The sequence below is a fragment of the Hemiscyllium ocellatum genome, chromosome 26, assembly GCF_020745735.1.
Source record: "Hemiscyllium ocellatum isolate sHemOce1 chromosome 26, sHemOce1.pat.X.cur, whole genome shotgun sequence".
NCBI lineage: Eukaryota > Metazoa > Chordata > Chondrichthyes > Orectolobiformes > Hemiscylliidae > Hemiscyllium > Hemiscyllium ocellatum.
In genome coordinates this window covers 26,815,332-26,835,694 of record NC_083426.1, presented here as the reverse complement: position 1 = coordinate 26,835,694, position 20,363 = coordinate 26,815,332, and the positions used below count along the sequence as shown (strand labels likewise).

General features: G+C 40.4%; 1 protein-coding gene across 2 annotated transcripts in view; it reads right to left on the bottom strand.

Annotated features, from left to right (window-relative positions):
* The window catches only part of LOC132828188 (TBC1 domain family member 22B-like), a 309,362-nt gene extending 290,969 nt beyond the window's left edge, over window positions 1–18,393 (bottom strand). For both annotated transcript variants that reach the window (XM_060845124.1, XM_060845126.1), the window contains exons 1-2: window positions 18,156–18,393; window positions 8,106–8,162 (exon numbers count right to left, since the gene is read on the bottom strand). In XM_060845124.1, coding sequence (XP_060701107.1) covers window positions 8,106–8,162; window positions 18,156–18,211 — 113 coding nt within the window. In that variant the 5' untranslated portion in view covers window positions 18,212–18,393. The remainder of the gene's footprint in view (window positions 1–8,105; window positions 8,163–18,155) is intronic.
* Window positions 18,394–20,363: the final 1,970 nt, after the last annotated feature.

Sequence of the window (20,363 nt, the reverse complement as noted above, 5' to 3'; positions counted from 1 at the left end):
TTTTCTCAACCCCATGCTTCGTGAGAGGCATGGTGACACCCCCCGCCCCCCACTCCCCACTAAACCACCATCAGCATTCTCTCTCTTACTTTCTGAGACTATAGCAATTGTCTCTCTCTTTATAATACCGAAGTAATTGCAACCTGACCATGATTAAGCATTAAAGATTCTAGGCTATAGGATCTTTAGCAAGTCAGAAACTTTGACAATGCGGAATGTACGTGTTAACAATATCTCCACAAGAGAATTCAACAAGGTGATGAGGCTGTACACAAAGACTGGAAGGATCAGCAGCAGCCATTCTGACAGTAGCAAAGCTTGGAGGAGGAGAGGGAATAGCAAATAAATTGAAAATGCAGATGTTACTCAGCAAGCCATACAGCATTACGAGAAAGTGAGAAAATTGGAGTTGATGATTGAGAACTGAAAACTATTACAGATGTAGATGCCCAGTTTTAAACAAGCAATCACTTGCTTAAGCATGATTGTCTGTCTAGGAAATTCCAGGTCACTGGTCCTGGGTTCTGAGAGGCCTTGTGTGGCTGATGAGTCTGATCACAGAGTTGCATCACTGATCAACATTGGACAGGTGTTCTCAGCAGTGGAATGAGATCTTGAGCTTAAGATCACTGGTATTCCTTTCTCCAATTCCTTTCCTGTGCATTCTCTTGCCAAGAGATGTTCTTGTAGAATTGATCCCTTAACTGAATTGGCACTGGCAGGCCACAATTCTGTGTCAGGGCCTGTTATTCGGGGAGTCTGCTGGGAGGTAAGTTTTTTTTGAAAATTTCACCATTGAACAGTCACTTATTCCGAAATTCAAAAATTTCCGAATTCCGTAAACCAGCTGGTCCCAAGCGTTTCGGATAAAGGATTGAGTACCTGTATTTCATCAAAGACTGGTGGAAAGGGACCAGCGAGGATTCAGGTAATGATCTTCCCAGCAATGGAGAATTGGAAGATTCTTTGGCAGTTCCCACATTCAATTTTGCCTCCATTCTTGACAGTGGTGATGGGAGCATGCCAGAGATCAGCAGGGACTTCTTCTCTGTCCTTGATTTTCAGGAACAGTTGATGGAGATGACAGGCAAGCTCTGGTCCTTCAAATTTGAAAATCTCCACTGGAATAACAAATACTCTGCAGCTTTTCAATTCTTCATGTATCTAATGGCAGTTTCAATTTCTACCACATTAGGTGGAAGTGAAAGGTCATATTTGATGGAACGTTGGAATACTTCCGCAAACTCACCTTTTGTCAGTGATTTGATATAATTTATTATTGTCACCTGTACCCAATTACCAGTGAAAAGTTTTGTTTTGCAAGTAGTACAGATAGATAATAGCATACAAGGACATACAGATCATAGAGTGTTTAGACGGAGCAAGGTATACAAGGTTACAGCTGCGCGGAAGGTGCACAAAAACAAGATCAGCATTAAATTTGAAATTAGAGAAGTCCATTCAGCAGGCTAATAACAGGGAAGAAGCTGTTCTTGAACCTGTCAGTATGCAGTTCAAGCTTCTGTATCTTCTGCCTGATGGAAGAGGTTGGAAGAGACTATTACTGGGATGGTAGGGGTCTTTGATGATATTAACGGCCTTTCCATGGCAACAATTTGACGGAGATTGGGTTACATGATGGTCTAGGCTGTAAACTCAACTTTCTGCAGTCTCTTATGGTCTTCGGCACAGCAGTTGCAGTACCAGACTGTCATACACCCCGACGGTATGCTTTCTATGGTGCATCTGTAAAGGTTGGTGAGGGTCTTTACAGACACACTAAATTTTCTACGTTTCCTGAGGAAAAAAAAGGCGTTAATGTGCTTTCTTGACCTGACACATACGCGGGAAGTCGAGACAGATTGTTGATTATCGTCACTATTAGGAACTGGATGCTCTCGACCCTCTCCACCTCAGCTCCATCGATGCAGATAGGGACATGTCTTCCTCCTTTCTTCCTGAAGCTGATGATGGACTCTTTAGTTTTGCTGACATTGAGGGAGAGATTATCTTTGAAATACAACATCAAGTATTCTATTTCCTTACAGTATTCTATCTCGTCATTGTTTGATATCCGGCCTACAACGGTGATGTCATCAGCGAACTTGTAGATGGAATTTGGACAACATTTGGCCACACAGTCACACGGAATACAGTAGGGGGCTGAGCACGCACTCTTACTTGATGCCAGTGTTAATGATTATTATGAAAGTGGTGCTGTTGTCTATCTTCACTGATTGCGGTCTATGGGTCAAGGAAGTTGAGGATCTAGTTGCAGAAGACGGAGCAGAGACCATGTCATGGAGTTTGCTGATTGTACGCCATGGTCTTGAAGGTGGAGCTACATTAAGAAGTGGTAGCCTGATATAGGTGTCCTTTTTATCCAGATGTTCCAGCAATGAGTGTAGGGCTACAGAAATGACATCTGTTGTTGACCTGCGCACATAGGCAAATTGCTAGGTGTTGAGACAAGCTGGGGAGGTGAGAGTTGATAGAACATAGAACACAGAAAAGAACAGCACAGAACTGGCCCTTTGGCCCACGATGTTGTGCCAAGGTTTAATCCTCATGTAAAAAAAAGTAACTTACCCTATGCACCCCTCAACTCACTGCTATCCATGTGCATGTCCAGCAGTCGCTTAAATGTCCCAATGACTCTGCTTCCACCACCACAGCTGGCAACGCATTCACAACTCTCTGCGTAAGGAACTACCTCTGACATCTCCTTTATACCTTCCTCCTAATATCTTCAAAATATGACTTCTCGTACCAGTCAATCCTGCCCTGGGGAAAAGTCTCTGACTATTGACTCTATCTATTCCTCTCATTATTTTGTACACCTCAATCAGGTCTCCTCTCTTCCTCCTTCTCTCCAGAGAGAAAAGTCCAAGCTTATTCAACCTTTCTTCATAAGGCAAGCCCTCTAGTCCAGGCAGCATCCTGGTAACCTTCTTTGTACCCTCTCCAAAGCCTCTGTATCTTCCCTATAGTAGGGCGACCAGAACTGGACACTATATTCCAAGTGTGGTCTGACCAGGGACTTTGAGCTGCAGCAAAACCTCGCGGTTCCGAAACTCGATCCCTGTTAATGAAAGCCAAAACACCATATGCTTTCTTAGCCATATCCACTTGAGTGGCAACTTTGAGGAATCTATGTACATGCACACCCAGATCCCTCTGTTCCTCCACACAGCCAAGAATCCTGTCTTTAATCCTATATTCAGCATTCAAGTTTGACCTTCCAAAATGCATCACTTCACATTTCTCCAGGTTGAACTCCATCTGTCATTTCTCAGCCCAGTTCTGCATCCTGTCCATGTCATGCTGCAGCCTGCAGTAGACCCACTTCCCACTGACTAATGCACCGAATATTATGGGCAATTTAGCATGGCCAATTCACCTGACCTGCACATCTTTGGACTGTGGGAAGAAACCGGAGCACCTGGAGGAAACCTACACAGACACGGGGAGAATGTGCAAACTCCACACAGATAGTCACCAGAGGCTGGAATCGAACCTGGGACCCTGCTGCTGTGAGGCAGCAGTGCTAATCACTGAGCCACCGTGCCCTCAATACTATCGATGACACCTCCAACCCTATGTCATCTGCAAATTTACTAACCCGCCCCTCAACCTTCTCATCCAAGTCATTTATAAAAACTACAAAGAGCAAAGGCCCAACAGCAGAGCCCTGCGGGACTCCACTCAACACTGTCCTCCAGGCAGAATACTTTCCATCTACAACCACTCTCTGACTTCTGTCAACTAGCCAATTCTGAATCCAGATAACCAAATCTCCCTGACTTTATGAATGAGCCTACCATGGGGAACCCTATCAAATTGATGTGAGCCATGACTAATCTGTCACCATTCAAATCATTAAATCCAACGGTTTCCCTGGAAACCACCCAAGATATTTCCCCCTGCAACCTTTTCCGATCTCATTTGTTTTGTGGCATGTAGTGGCACTGGTGCAATAAAAGAGCAGTTTTCTATCGTGCATTCTCAGTGGGTTTAATTTCCAACTTCAGAAAAACTCTGTGTGACTTTCTTGCTCCTGAATAGAACTTCCTTATGCCGTCATAATATTATTTTGTCAATTTAGGGTCAATGAATGTTCAATTAGGGCAGATTATATTGTGGAAAGGTATCCATTTAAAAGCTCCCTTTTTTTTTCATTCATTCATCAGATTAGGCTGAATCTGAAGCCAGGCGTAGACATTGTTATGTTAGCCAATTCCAAATCACTCATTTAAAATCACTGACATCCTAGTAGACTAGTAAAAATAATGAAGACATCTCCTGCAGAGAATCAAAAAGGTCAAGTGCAATAATTATCTTCATCCCTCTTTTATGAAGCTGCAAACCCAAAAAAATTCAAGCTTTCTCACTTCTGTAAAACATTACCTATTTTCTTTCTCCAAAATTGTCTCCATGAATTTGATCAATTAAAGTACTTTGTGGTTAATTAGCATTCTGAAGTTCACTGGCACTGAATTTATTTTTAGCCTAAAACTAGGTAACCTTTCTCACTTACATATGACAAAATTTAAACTTGCAATAATGATAAAGCTTAGACACAAATGTCAAAGAAACAACTTTTAACATTATGGGCTAGACTTTAAGAACATAAAATAAATAGGAACACATTCACCCCTTGAGCCTGCTTTATCATTCAATAAAAATCAATCTGGCTGTGACCTTAAATCTATATTCCAACATAGAGGGGAAGTGCTATTTATCGTGACAGCAACTCTTAACAGCCTGGAACCTCTGGGTTTGCTGGTTCCTTGCCTGCTGCAAGAAGGCCATTAAATGGGTGAGGAATCACTCCACCATCAGAATGGAGAAGTGCTTGGAACATAATATTGTTCAGCTCCCGGCTACAGGCAAATTGGTTGCTGGCAATTATGGAGAAGGCAGCAAACTTTGCTTCCCAGACTGTCCGAAAAAAGATCTGCAGTGGTGGGATCCCCAATCTGTAGGGGAAATACAGCCAGAAATTCAAACATATTTAGTAATTATAATTTCAGATATAACTGCATGTTGAAATAAAAAGTTATGCCAAAATGAAACAACAAACATGAAATGTTAAAGCATAAAGAGGATGTCTTGCTGCAATTATTAGAGATGCTCGTAAGGCCACATCTGGAAAAGTGTGCTCAGTTTTGGTCTCCTTATTTGAAGAAGGATATTCATACTAGAGAGGCAGTGCAGCAAAGGTTGACCAAATTGATTTCTGGGATGGCAGGAATGATGTATGAGCAGACAATGAGTCGATTAGGATTGTATTCACTGGAGTTTTCTTTTTATTTACTGTGGGACATGGACATCACTGTCTGGCCAGCATTCTTGACGGTTCCTAATTTGCGTTGAAAAAGTGATGGCGAACTGCTTCAGACCACATGACTCAATGCCCTGAGTGAAGGAATTCCAGGATTTTCCAGATTACAGCAACAATGAAGGAACAGCTATTATTTCCAAGTCAGGATGGTGAGTGGCTTGGATGGGAACTTGCAGGTGGCAGTGCTGCTCCTGTCCTACTACATGGAGATGGTCATAGCTATGAATGGTACTTTCTAAGGATCTTGGGTGAATTTCTGCAATACATCTTAGATATATAGCCTGCTGCTACTGAGCGTTGCTGGTGGAGGGAGTAGATTTTTGTGGATGTGGTGCTTTTCCTTGGAGTGGGGGAGTCCAGAACTAGAGGGTATAGGTTTAGGGTGAGAGTGGAAAAATTTAAAAAGGGACCTAAGCGGCAACTTGTTCACGCAGAGGGTGGCATGGTGTATGGAATGAGCTGCCAGAGGAAGTGGAGGCGGCTGGTAAAATTGCAACATTTAAAAGGAATCTGGATGGGTCTATGTATAATGTTAAAAGATTAAATAGGAATATCTCTCTGGACATAAATGTAATATTAAAAGGTTAAACTGCACTAGCTTTGGGTGGGGACGACAGTCAGCCAAGAATGTGAATCACCCACACCCCAATTAGACAGTCATTTGCTACTCCTCCTCCTTGCTATTGTCAAGTTAAACTATCGTTCAATCTCTTCCATTCAGAAATGCTCTCTGGTGGCGGCGGGGGCGGGGCGGGGGGGGGCGCAGGAGGGCAGGGGCGGGGTCAAAGGGGGTCACCCAGCTTCTACAAGCTTTAATAAAAACTTTAACTGCTTGCAGAAGTCTGTGTGCGAATTGCATCTCTTGTGTGAAACTCGGGAAAAGAACCTAAGATATGAATAGGAAGGCTTTAGACAAATATGGGCCAAGTGTGAACAAATGGGACTAGATTGTATTAGGATACCTGGTTGGCATGGATGAGTTGGACTGAAGGGTCTACTTCCATGCTCTATGACTAAGTACACGGGTCACCTGCAATTTTAAAACTGACAAATGTTCACAGTACATCAAAACAAATTCCCCAAAATCCAGTTTGACAGATTTAGACCACGCACAGAAAAATTAACACTTGGTATATTCAAAAACCTCTGTACAGTTGCTCTTTCATGTATTCTAGCTATTTACACCACTGGCAAAATAGAATACTACATATTGCCACCCTAGCAATTTGGCTCAGAGGCAAGCAAAGAAAAGCAGGGTGATGTTTCTTTCACGATAGTGGTCATTTCAGTAATGCACTCCAACACCATCACCCACCACAGCTACCACCAGACACTCAACAATGAGATAGATTTAGCAAGTTAAATTCTACCATTTACATTGGCTATCCAATACATATTTCTAGCACCAACTTCTAAACCAGCATACGTTCTCCAAACAGATCCAGAGAATAAATTTTAAATTTCCAAAATATTTTAAAAGAGCCACCTTATTTTTTTTAAACCATTATTACACAGAACTGTTCATTCCGTGGAGTGGTACAGATGAAGTTGACAAGCTAGGAAAGATACTGTAAGTATGAAAAAAAAAGCCATCTCAGCATTGAGCAACTCTTAGTTTTCACTGGAGTTCTAAACAGCAACTTCAGAACTTACCACCGCACAATCTCCAAATCCAATGCATCATCCTTTGCCATTTTCGCCAACAGTAGTCAGACACCACCAAAAAGATAGTTCCTTCTCCACCCCTACCTGCTTTCCGTAGTAACCGTTCAGTCAGTCTCCCTTATCAGTTCCATACCAGCCTCTCCTTCACATCTGGTACCTTTCCCTGCAACCACAGGAAGTGCAACACTTGCCCCTACATCTCCCACTTGCCTCCGTCCAGGGCCCCAAACAATCATTCCAAATCCAACAGAGATTAATCTGCACTTCTAACCTGGTCTATTGCATCAGTTGCTCCCGATGTGGTCTCCTCGACATCAGAGACCAAGTGCAGACTCTGGAGCTCTTGATTGGAATGTTTAGAGCAGTCCCTATCAACATTCTGGTTGCCAGGCATTTCAACACCACCCTTCCCCCTCCACTGTCAAAATGAGGCCACATGCAAACTGGAGGAACACCTCCTTATATTCTGCCTGGGAAATTTACAGCCCAATGGCCTTAATATAGAGTTCACTAGCTTCAAAATCTCCCCATCCCTCCTCCCACTTCAACCCATTGCCAGCCGTCCCTCTCCCCCCCACCTCTAGACTTATCTTCCTTCTCACCTATCCACTCCACCCTCCCACTGGCTAATCACAATAACCCCCTACCTGTATCCACCTATGACCATCCTAACAACCTTCCTGCATCCACCTTTCACCATCCCAGCTATCTTTCCCTCAGCCCCACCTCCATCCCTCAATTTATTCCTGAGCTCCCTTCCTCCTTCCCAGTTCTAATAAAGGGTCTCCATCCAAAATGTGTACTTTCCTGCTCCTCCAATGCTGTCTGACCTTATGTGCTTTTCCAGCTCTACATTTTATCAACATCAATTAACTATGGTTCAGCTTCTAACCATGGTTTGAACGGAGAACAAATCATTTAGATTATCCTTGTTCTACTCATCCACTGTCACATCTAGGTAGGGCTGATACATAATTATAAGAAATCAAATTGTTCTTTCGCTTCACAAAGCTCTGGCCATATTAACATGATGAAGGTCATTCAAATTGAAAACAGATTACGAAACCAGACGAGCAATAATCAAATGCAAACCTACTTTTTGTGTAGACGGGGATCAAATGGGGGATGTTGAGCTCCATAAACTTGTTGTATACTAAGGAAAGAAAAAAAAGAGAGAAAAAGACATATCATACAAGTGGAAGAAATGTTTTCAAATATAATTTGCACATTATCACAGTTTGGAGGAGAAAAATTCCAGTTGATACCACTGATGAATTATGTGTACATTATTTACTGTTTCTTACCTCCTGACTCCTCAAAGCCTATCTACTATCTACAAGGTACGAGTCAGATGAGTTCCAGCAATATACAAGCAGTTTGATATCATGCAGGCTAAAGCAGCCTGCTTGACTGGCACCATATCCAAATGCATCAACTCTGTCCACCCTTGATGCTCACTAGCAGCAGTGTGCACCATTTGCAAGATGCACTGCAGAAATTCACCAAGGCTCCTTTGATAGGACCTTCCAAACAATCATTTTCATCTAGAATGACAAAGGCAGCACCCACCTGTAAGCTCCCCTTCAAATCACACAGAGTCATACAGCACAGAAACATCCATGCCAACCAAGCTCCCCAAACTAAACTACGCCACTTGCCTTAATTTGGCCCACATCCCTCTAAACCTTCCCTATTCGTGTATCTATCCAAATGTCTTTTACATATAACTATACCTGAATCTACCACATCCTCCGGCAGCTCATTCCACGTACAAACCATGCTGTGCGAAAAAGTTGCCCCTCGTGTTCCTTTCAAATCTTCTTCCCCTCACCTTAAATATATGCCCCCTCGTTTTCAACTCCCCGACACTAGGGAAAAGACCTTCGCTATTCACCTTATTATACACTCATGATTTTATAAATCTCTATGAAGTCACCCCTCAACTTCCTATATTCCAGTGAAAATAGTCCCAGCCTATCCTTTTAAATCAAACCCTCCAGTCTCTGCAACATCCTGGTGAATCTTTTCCGAACCTTCTCAAAATTTAATAGTGCCCTTCTGACTGCAGGTAACCAGAACTGGACACAGTACTCCAAAAGTGGCCTCACCAACATCCTGTTCAACTTCAACATGACATCCCAACTCAATCATCAGCCAATGAAGGCAAGTGTGCTAAATACCTTAACCCCCTGTCTACCTGTGATGCAGCTTTCATAGAACAATGTGTCTAAACTCCTGTCTCTCGCTGTTTAAAACACTACCTAGGATCCTATCATTAACTGTTGAAGTACTGCTCATTTGTTTAGGAGAAAGTGAGGACTGCAGATACTGGAGATCAGAGCTGAAAAATGTGTTGCTGAAGAAGGGCTTATTCCCGAAACGTCGATTCTCCTGCTCCTTGGATGCTGCCTGACATGCTGCGCTTTTCCAGCAACACATTTTTCAGCTCTGCTCATTTGTTTTTCTAAAATGCAATACCTTGCATTTATCCAAATTAAACTCTATTCCTCAGCCCATTGGCCCAATTGATCACAGTCCTTTTGTAATCTTAGATAACCTTCTTCACTGTTGATGATAGAAGCAATTTTAGTGTTACCCACAAACTTACTAACCATACCTTCTAAATTCTCATCCAAATCTTTATGTAAATGACAAGCAACAGTGGATCCAACACCGATCTCTGCAGAACACAGCTGGTGGCAGGCCTCCAGTCCAAAAAATAACCCATCACCACCACCCCCTGTCTCCTACCAACAGGCCAATTTTGTATCAAATTCACAAGCCCTCCCTGAATCCCATGTGATCTAACCTTACCAATTTGTCTACCATGCAGAACGGTGTAAAAGTTTTTAGTAAACTCCATGTTGACAACATCTATCATGCTGCCAATTTTGGTTACATCCTTAAAAAAACCCCAATCAAGCGTGTGAGACATGACTTCCCACACTCAAAGTATTGCTCACTATTCCTCATCAGTCCTTGCCTCTCCAAATGCATATAAATCCTGTTTCTGAGAATCCCCTCCAACAATTTACCCACCATACTCCTGCAGTGTCAATGGGTCAAAATCGTAGAATTTCCTCCCTACTGCTAAATATGGACTGCAGTGGTTCAAGATGGCAAGAAGGTTTGAGCAATAAAAGCGTCCTCTGGCCAGAAACACCCACAAGAACACAATTCATAGTAAAATGAATTGAGCTGGCTGCATTCTTATTTCACAACGGACATTATTATAGTTATTTCCTCTTCACATAACTCCGGTTTCAATTTTATGATTTAAATTACAATTTTGTGCAATTTCATGAGGCATCAATAAGGATACTGAATGACTAAATACGACTGCCAAACACATCAATGAAAATAAATAACCTTGTCCCTAGACCACAAACTCAAATATCTCCTCTAATCCTCTGCAACCAATTCATTTATTAAATACACAAACTCTACCAATAACAGTGATTTCTTTTAACTACCGAAGATGAAGCAGTATCATCCCTGCTTAAATCAGACCACTCTTACACGTTAATCAAAATTCCTTTTCAAAACAATTGAGGTGCGAAAGATGGTTACAATGTCATAAATTCAATTAGTTGGGCAGTCATATTACTTGAGTACAGCTTTTACTGAGAAATTAAAATTTTAAGTGCAAAAATGTTTTTGTGTTTGATTTCATTAATTGTGTCAAGAAATTTTCAAGTCACCAATGACAATCCAAAGGTTACGCAATACTCACTTGCAGTGACTAATTTTATGATCCATTGAAGCTATAACTCTAAATGCAATATCAAATACTTACCAAGCAATTCTGATCTCTTACATCAAATAAAATGTCAATGACTTTTAATGTGGACAGGAATATTTCGTCCTTTCTGAGCAAAACACAACTAACTCCTCAATTTCAGATTTCCCAATTTACAGTGCAGCCATAAAGATAAGTACACTTAGTCTACCACAAACAAGTCCAGCAATTAGTTCACTGGTAAGTAAACTATTGTGGTCAATATTAAGCAAACTCAATTACTAAGAATTCATGACAAATGTTACCAACCAGTCGCTTTCTCCAGTGTTCCAAATCTGGGACAAGAAACAGATAATAAATGATGTAATGTTACCACATAATAAATTGGATACTAGTCAAATGGTAATTTTGATGATTTTAATGTCATTTAAATTAAAACAGCCATCCCCAGAAGGCCTATAATCACTGTGAAATAGGAATCAAATGGTCATAACAGTGATAAATGATGGATCATCAAATTTCAACTTCCATCATCTGAGTTAACACCTGGATCACTGATGGACTGATTTCTTTAAAAGAAAAAAAAATTCAAATGCTCACAGTAATCACCCAACCATTGGTTTAGCCAATCTTCATGAAAGCATTAAAAGTAAACAGTCTGAACTGAAATCATTCTTTTCAAAAGACTAAAACCAGCAAGTCTGAAGAAACCTTTACCTGCTGTTTAATGTACACCTTGATGAGAAGCTCATGAGTTGGAAAGAATTAAAATATCTACAATTGAGATGGAATACAAACTCAAACCTAGAAATATGAGTGAATGATATTTCAAGTAATTGCTACTGAGATGAATCTGTAACTAGAAATGGACAAGTCTCTCTCTCTATTCCTACATTCTCACAGTCTTTCAAACTGGAGAGAAAAGCCCAACCACAAAGATTACGGCAGTAGTTACAAAAGTCAATGTATTCCAAATTGGATACAGCCAGGCATCACTAGCTAGTTGGAATCATGACTATACAAAGAAAAATGGCTTTGGAGGTCAGTGATCTCATCAAATCATCACAGCAGCAATTCCACTAGGTGATGTCCTAGGACCAACCATCTTGAGTTGTATCATTAATCACCTTCCATCCATTGTAAAGGTTTGAAGTAGGGATAGTCAGCACCACTGGTGATTCTTCAGATACCGAAGTAGTCTAGGTCAAAAATGCAGGAAAATCTGGACAACATCCAGGTATGGGTTAATCAGTAGCAAGTAAAATTCGGACAAGTGTCAGGCAAGAGCCATTTTCAAAACCAACAGTCTAAATAAGTGCAAATATGAATTCAGGAAAATTATGTGTGGGATTGATGAGCTATTATAACTAAATGTGTCAGAAAATTTTAAACAAATAGGATAGTGATTTCCTAACAATCCCTATAGATTACCTCCCAACTCTTGCAATAATACAATGACTTTAATGGTCTATTTTGTACTTTTTTTTAAAAAAAAGCTTTTAAAGACAGAGTTGCCAAGAGGTCCATTGAAAACTGAAAGTAAACAGCTTGTAAGGCCGTTTTTTTAACAAAAAAGGTTGATACAACTGAAACAGCCTGAATGGGTGCAGTCAAGCACTCACAGATCCCGGATTTTTAGTTTCTTGGTTTTCCTCTCAGTTGTTGCTGGGAGACAGTGAGGATTGCAGATGCTAAAGAGTCAGAATTGGCAAAGTATAGCACTGGAAAAAGCACAGGTCAGACAGCATCTGAAGAGCAAGGAAGTCGACCTTTCAGGAAGGACCAGAAGGGTCCTGCTCAAAACATTGACTCCTTTGCTCTTCGGATGTTGCCTCACCTGTTGTGCCTTTTCCAGCACCACACTTTACCAACTCTGGGTCTGTTGCTGCAGTACATCTCTCCGTGCTACACTGTGTTCTCTTGATATTTTTCGTCCTGAGCTACTGGAGTTGCACGTGAGACAATCTGTTTTCTGAAACAGCTTTTTGCCAAGGGTGTGCTTGTGGGATGTTACTATATTGGAACAGTTACTGTTTAGTAGACAATCTATTATTCTATTAAATTTTCCAAGAGAGTTACAACTAAGCCAATTCTTTCTTTTTTTGTTGTATTCTAATGACGAGATTTTAATCTCTCCACTCACCTAATCTGTATTTATGCTGTATTATTAATTACTAAATTTGAGAAAAATTAGTAAGCTCAATCTTTGTCAATCAAGAAAGTCTGCTTAAATCAATGGCATTTAAAACATTTTCTTCCAGATCCAAATGTACTTACCTAAAAAAGAAAGGGATTATGTTAAATTTGTTGCAATCAACTGATGGGGTGGGTGAATAAAGATGGAGAACCACTTTATCCCTCCATACCTGGGAGCTTAACAGTTTGGGGTGGCCCACATAAAACCATAATGAATTGGAGAACTTCACCCAGAGTTTGGTAATAACCACACTGCCAGAAGCCAAACTGGGCCTGACATATAAATACCATAAATACAAGAACAGTTGGAGGCTACAACAAAATGTACCTCCTAACTTCTCAAAGCTATCTACAAAACACAAGCCAGAAGTGTCATGGAATACCCCCATTTGTTCAGTTAAGGACAGTTCCAAAAGCACTCAAGTATGATGCCATTCAGGACAATGCAGTCAGCTTGGTTGGAACCACATCCACAACAATTCACTTCCTCCATTGGTGATACATGGTAGCAGCAGGAAACACCATTCACAGCTTGCACTGCAAAAATTCACTGTCTTCTTCAAAGCACCTTCCAAACCAACAACAAGTTCCTCCCCAAAGCACTCCTTATCCTGACATGGAAATATATTGACTTTTCTTTAGTGTAACTGGGTTAAAATCCTGGAACTTCCTCCTACAGCACTTAAAGTACAAATTGGACCACAGCTGTTTAAGAAGTCAACTCATCACTAACTGTGAAAGGGCAATTAAAGACAGTCAATAGTTGCTGGCCCAATCAGGAAAGCCCACACCTCCAAAATGAAAATAATTAATACCTCAAGTCACCTAAAGATTGGAAATTGCGTATTCTTTCTCTTCCTTTGTTGTACTGAACATTGCCTCTTCTAAACTTTTTCTTCCTTTGGACTTCAATTATTGAAGGAACATTTTTATTGGCCTAGGGGCAGCACGGTGGCCAGTGGTTAGCACTGTTGCCTCACAGCCCCAGATTCCCAGGTTTGATTCCAGCCTTGGGCAACTGTCTGTGTGGAGTTTGCACATTCTTCCCATGTTTGCATGGGTTTCCTCCGGGTGCTCCGGTTTCCCCCCACATTCCAAAGATTTGTAGGTCAGGTGAGTTGGTCATGCTAAATTATCCACAGTGTTAGGTGCATTAGTCAGAGGGAAATGGGTCTGGCTGGGTTACTCTTCGGAGTGTCGGTGTGGACTGTTCTGGCCGAAGGGCCTGTTTCCACACTGTAGGGAATCTAATCTAATCTAAATCTAAAACCTTTTACTCTCCGTTACGTCAACCATGAAACACCACCATTTGTAGCTACAATAAAAGTCAGAATTTGATTTAAAGCAATTCCTTCTTAACTATTTGATCACCTAATATTCATACTCAATCTCTCTACTTAAACAATGTCACTGCTATGCATTTCTAGAAGCAGTGAAAATCCTATTTCTTAATAAAAAGAAATACATATATTCGCAACCTGTTCTGTGTGCAGTATCAAGTCGTGATGAGGTAAACTTAACTGGGTTAATGGTGAAGCCTCCCCTCGTCACATAAGCAACAGCCAAGAACCCTACAATTGAAAGCTCCACGTGGTTAACATGTCACTTGGGATCCTGAAAACAATTCTTCCTTTTGATTTCTTTTAGGAACATCATTTAAATGGTATGGGAAAATTAGGTTTATCAAGCAAGAGGACAGATAGGAAACATTACTAAGGAAATAGTTAGCAAATACTTCTTCATGTAGCAATTTAATTATTATTCCAAAACCTGCTGTAGAGATTGCAGTTTTAATTACAAAATTGCACATGAAAAAAGTGACCACACACACATGCATGCAAAGCACAGCTTTAAACTCTTTTCTCTCATGTGTCAAGTGATCTATTCCAGTCAGTAATGTGGATTATTAATATTCCTAACATTGCTATTAGCATCTCTCAGATTTTATTGATTTGTACTACGAACAAGTTTTGTCTCCTTACTGGGTGACATCTTCAGTGCTGTGTAACCTCCGGGGGAAGCACTGTCATTGTGACCTGTCCCAAACTTGTTTGGTTCTGTCTGTTGTGGTGGGTGGTTATACTTCGGGTTTTGTACTGTAGTCGTCTGTAGATAGGTCTATTTCAACGTTTGTTTATGGAACCATTGGATGAATACCAGGCCTCCAGGAATTCCCAAGTTTTTCTTTGTTAAGCCTGTCCCAGGATCACAAATTGTCCCAGCTCAACTGGTGTCCTTCACTGTCAGTGCGTATTGACATGAGCAAGGACCGGTCATGTCGTTTTGTTGCAAGCTGATGTTCATATATTCTGGTGCTGAGTTTTCTGTAACTTTTTTTCACAACAGCACTTTATCCAGAGACTACACAGCACTGAAGATGTCACCCAGGCGGGAGATGAAAAGTTTGCAAGAAAAATCAACCAGCTTGGTGAACCAATCAACAACTTCAACCACAACTAGAGGTACAGATCTTCACCAAAACCTTAAATAAATAAGCTCCTTAAATTCTAAATATGCAGAAGGAAAAATTAATTACCAAAGTCCTGGCTTTAAAAATAATGAGTCATTGATACATGCAAGCACTCGACTATCCTTTAAATTAATGGAATCTTGGAAATAATATTCTTTTCTGATACAGAGGAAACAACGCGTGTTACAAGCAAATCAGTTCCCTAGTAGGCTAAAATCTCAATATATAACTGAAATCTAATGACAACTTGTCATTAAAAGGTGAAGTATAATCATATCCAAAAGTACTGTTTATTTGTATTAAACTCACCTGCAACAGTTCTTGTGAACAGCTTCAGATAATGGCCTGTATTTTCTCCATTTACTTACAATTCCTAATTACCCACAGTTCACTGGTTGCAGCATGCAAGATCTCAGATCCACAGTTATAGCAGTAAGATTAAGTATAGTTGGAATGACTGAATCTTAAACTTTCCCAGGATTAAGGAGCTTACCACTACACCGCAGTACGTATACCACTATAAGCTTCAATCAAACTCAACATGGGAGAAAAAGCTAGACGATACATACTGCGGATGTGCAGACAAATTCACCTTCTAAAGTAGCTTGAAGTTGAACACCAACTATTTGGAGATATTTATGTCATTTTATGAAGGTTAGACAAAAATTTAACAGCAACAAAAAAAACCAAACTGTTTGTTTCCACAGTGAAAAGTGGGGCACATTACACATGATGAGAGCTCTACAAAATAAATACCTCTACTTCAAAGCAACTACTTGTCAATCCAAAGTTCAGCATGAATAGTGCAAAGTACTAACTAGGCAGAGGCCAAAAAATCCGTGTAAAGACGCAATATTTCAGTGTCCCCATTAACTAAAAACATAAACACTGCTAAAATAGAAGATGGAAGCCATCCAAGAAGCTGAACAGAACTTCTGTCTTTGTCAATTGAAAGAAAAGAATCAACAAGCATACAAAGAAAGAAAAAAGATCAGTCAAGGAACAAGTCCAGACATTTCACATATTGCCAGTTTCATATTAGAAAAACAAAACAATTCTGCAATTGTCACCTTATCATAACATTACTAAGACAGCTTAGTTACAGCTTCTGACTAAGTAAGGTTTTTTGCCAAGCTGAAAAGTAGATGTCTTCATGCCAAAACATTTCAATTAAAGCTAGCTTTGGAAATTTTTGTAAGTTACAAACTCATATTACTAATTAATTTGCTAGATGCCTCAATAGTCACCCAAATTATCAACAAAAATCATTCAATGAAGGTAGCATAAAAAAATTTCTTCTGGGCAAGATATGCAAAAGTGACACTGATACTTTCAACAGTAGACATTGTTCATATGTAGCTGGAGCATCAGAACGCAGGGAAGTTTCTTGTGACCTAGGGCCTGTTATCTTCACATATATACACCCTATAATGGAGACATACTTATAGAAAACAACTAATATTAAAAGTAAACAAAAATGAAAAAGAATTTTATTTAAGTTTGTTAAGTTGACTTTCTATTTCACTTATTCAAATTCATTGAAATTGACAGATCAGATTATTGGAAAAACTTTCAACTGATTGAAAGTACATTATCAGGCTTCTGATATTGAACATTTTGATAAGATTTCCAAGATCACAAATTGCCATCTGTTACAGATTGTATGCCATGTCAGAGTTTGGAATCTGATCCTTAAAATGCTTTTTTTAATAACATTCAGTTGTATAATATTTTAACAACAGCCATAAATGTTTCAGAAAACAGCTTCGTAAAAAAATAAAGTTTTCATGGATCATCTTTCAATATTAAAAATAATACACAGGGGAATGAGTACAAAGTCACAAGTCATAGGTGACACATTCTACATGTGCATGACTGGTAATAATAGAACAAATTGCAATCAACATGGTTAATTACAAAACAATTAGGAATACGCAAATGAACAAATAAACATTCTACTAAGAACATTAAAGAGGTAAAAGGAAAACTCATGAAGATAGTCAGAATATGACAGTATTTCTAAAATATACTATGGTGGAAAACCCTTGTGTAATTTTAACAAGGATTTAGCTATTTCATTGAAACAGATGAATCTGACAAGGGATGCTGAGCAAGCAGGAAAGTACTATTAGACTGATTGGTTAAGGTGACATCGCCTATGTTTATATACTTTTGTTTTTTTGACCCAAGCATGATGCTCTTTTTCTATGTAGTGGTGCATAAATTATTTATCATTCCATACATGTCAAATATTGGATCAGCTATTTCAAAAGTTACATGCTAATGTGAATACAACCTAAATTTAACCTAATAAGATGAAAACCAACATGGTTAAGAACAAGGAAGTAAAACTGGGCACTCAAGTCACAATACTTCTGTTTATGACAAGAGTACTTTCACATAGGTTTCAATCACATCAATCTGTACAGTAATTATTTTCAATGGGAGGGGGCATTAGCAAGAAATGTGGATCAGCAAGGAAACGAATCGAGCTAGAGGGTGTTTGTGTGGTTGAGTAAAGCTGACAATACATTTCCGTGTGAGTGCATCAAACAGATGCTCACTTTGCTAAAGCTGGGATACAGATGGGATTTTTTTTGCGTTTAAAAACATGAAATCAAACTGACAACCCCTGCGATCTCTAAAAACAGCAAAACAGGAAAGAATAAAAGGAGGCCAACAAGGAAAGAAATTAGCAGCGAGTTGTGATTGCCCCGGAGTCAGTGAGCGCTTGCACGAACCTTCCGGGAACCTTGGTGTTCCGCTTCCAGAACTGCCTCCTGCTGTCGCTCGCCATCACCTCCCCTTCCCTTCTTTTCCTTCCCCTAACAGTACCGGAGCGCTGACGGAATTTTCGGGTGGTGGTTTTTTTTTAAAATACCGTGCAGAAGGACGGGCGCGCCCCGGTCGGAAAGGTTAAAATCTCAAATAATTTCTAAACGCTGCCGCTACTGCCGCCGCCATGTTGGCGTCCGGGGCCGACGCTGCCCTCTCATTGGCCGGGGCGGAACCGTGACCCGAGCCACCAATCGGGAGCCTTGATGTTCACAGGTGGCCTGTCTCCTTGGCGACGCCGCCGGCTGATTGACAGGCAGATGTCCACAGAAGAAGCGTTGATGCCAGCAGCTCGGTCACACAACAACCCTGAATCTTATTTAAATATAAGATGAAGAGATTAGATTGCTCAGCTATCACTGTTGACAGATCATCGTCTTATTTGCTTTTCCTCCCAATCTGCAAAGTCGAGAGAGGGAGAGAGTCTTGTTCCATGCTGCCAGCACAGCCGAGTTAATCTAACGTTTGGATAAACCCAAGAGCCTGAAATTGAATCGGGGATTTCGAAAACCTGAAACTTTTTAAAAAGTTTTCTCCGTTGGACAAATCCCAATTTTGAGGTAAAAACAATGACTGCAGATGCTGGAAACCAGATTCTGGATGAGTGCTCTTCCAGCACCACTAATCCAAAATCCCAATTTTGATACCATCCATTTGAATGAAATAAAGGATCGCCAGCTCTGCTGAACGTTGACTCAAAACGTTGGGGGAAAAAAAAATCAGAAGGTGCTGGATACATTCAGGAAGTCGTGGCGATCATCTGTGGAGAAAGAAGCGGAATTAACATTGTGCAAAAGTGAGGAGTTTTATAGAGAAAATAAGTGGGTAGGTGAAAGTGGAGGAAGGAAAGATCAGGTTTATAGGGTCAGAAAGATTAGAGATCACAGATGACGCAGAACAAAAGGTAAAGGGTGCGGTAAGGTTTGAAAATAAGTGGTTAGGTCCACAGCAGGATTAAAGGTCAGCTCTGGTTAAAGCAAAGCCAAGGAGGTGGTGTGGGAGAAAACAAAATGGATGACATGGTTCATGATATGAAATTGTTGAATTCAATGTTAAGTTCAGAAGGCTGTAAAGTCCTTAAGAGAAAAATGAAGGGCTCTTGCTCCAGCTTGCATTTAGCTCCACTGGAACAATGCAGTAAACTTACAACAAAAATGTCAGCATAAGAGTAGAATGATGGTATAAAATGATGAAGTAGCTCAAAGGTTCTCAATGCTTGCACATGAATCAAGGTGTTCAACAAAGTGATTACCCTTAGTTAGAATCCTTGGTAGACAAGCAGGAGGCTGGAAGAACACAGCAAGCTAGGCAGCATCAGGAAATGAAGAAGTCAACATTTCAGGTGTAACCCTTCAGGACTGGGGGTGGGTGTAAGGAGAGCTGCAGGTAAAGGGGGATGGGGTGAGGAAGGGTTTTGGGCGGGGAAAGGGGCATGGTGGTGAGGTAGGGAGGAGACTACAATGTGATCAATAAATACAATCGACTAGTTTGAAAGAAACAAGTAAATCATTGTTTCACTAGGAATGAGTGTTAAGGGTTTTGGACAGTGGAAGGAAAGGTAAAAGTATAATTGGTACCCTTCCTGCAACTGCAAAGAAAGATGACATGGCAGAGGAATGAGATGTTGGGGGAGGGTGGGGGGGTTTGTGGAGAGTGGTGACAAAAGAGTGGACTAGGAAACAATCCTTTCAGAATGCTCATAGGGGTGGAAAAGGAAAGATGTTTTGGTGGTAGTATCATGGAAGAGACAGAAGATGATCTTTTTAAGGCTGTTGGGATAGAAAGTGATGAAAAGGTGTTTTCTATTGCATTTCTGGAAGTGATGGGAAGTAGTGAGTGCAGAAAAATTAGTTAAACACAGTGAGGGCCCTGCCTAACAAGAATCCTCATTTAGGAATAAGGACATGTTGGAAATCCATCTTGGAACACAGTATAATTGGAACAGATAAAAGAGACACAGACAGACTGAGAGAATAGAATGAAGTCTTTACAGGAACTAAAGTATAGTCAAGGTAGTTATGGGAGTCAGTGGATTTCTAATGAATATTATAGACAGCTAATTTCCAGAAGTTAAGGAACGGGGAGATGAGTAAGAGATGGGCTGGGATAATGTG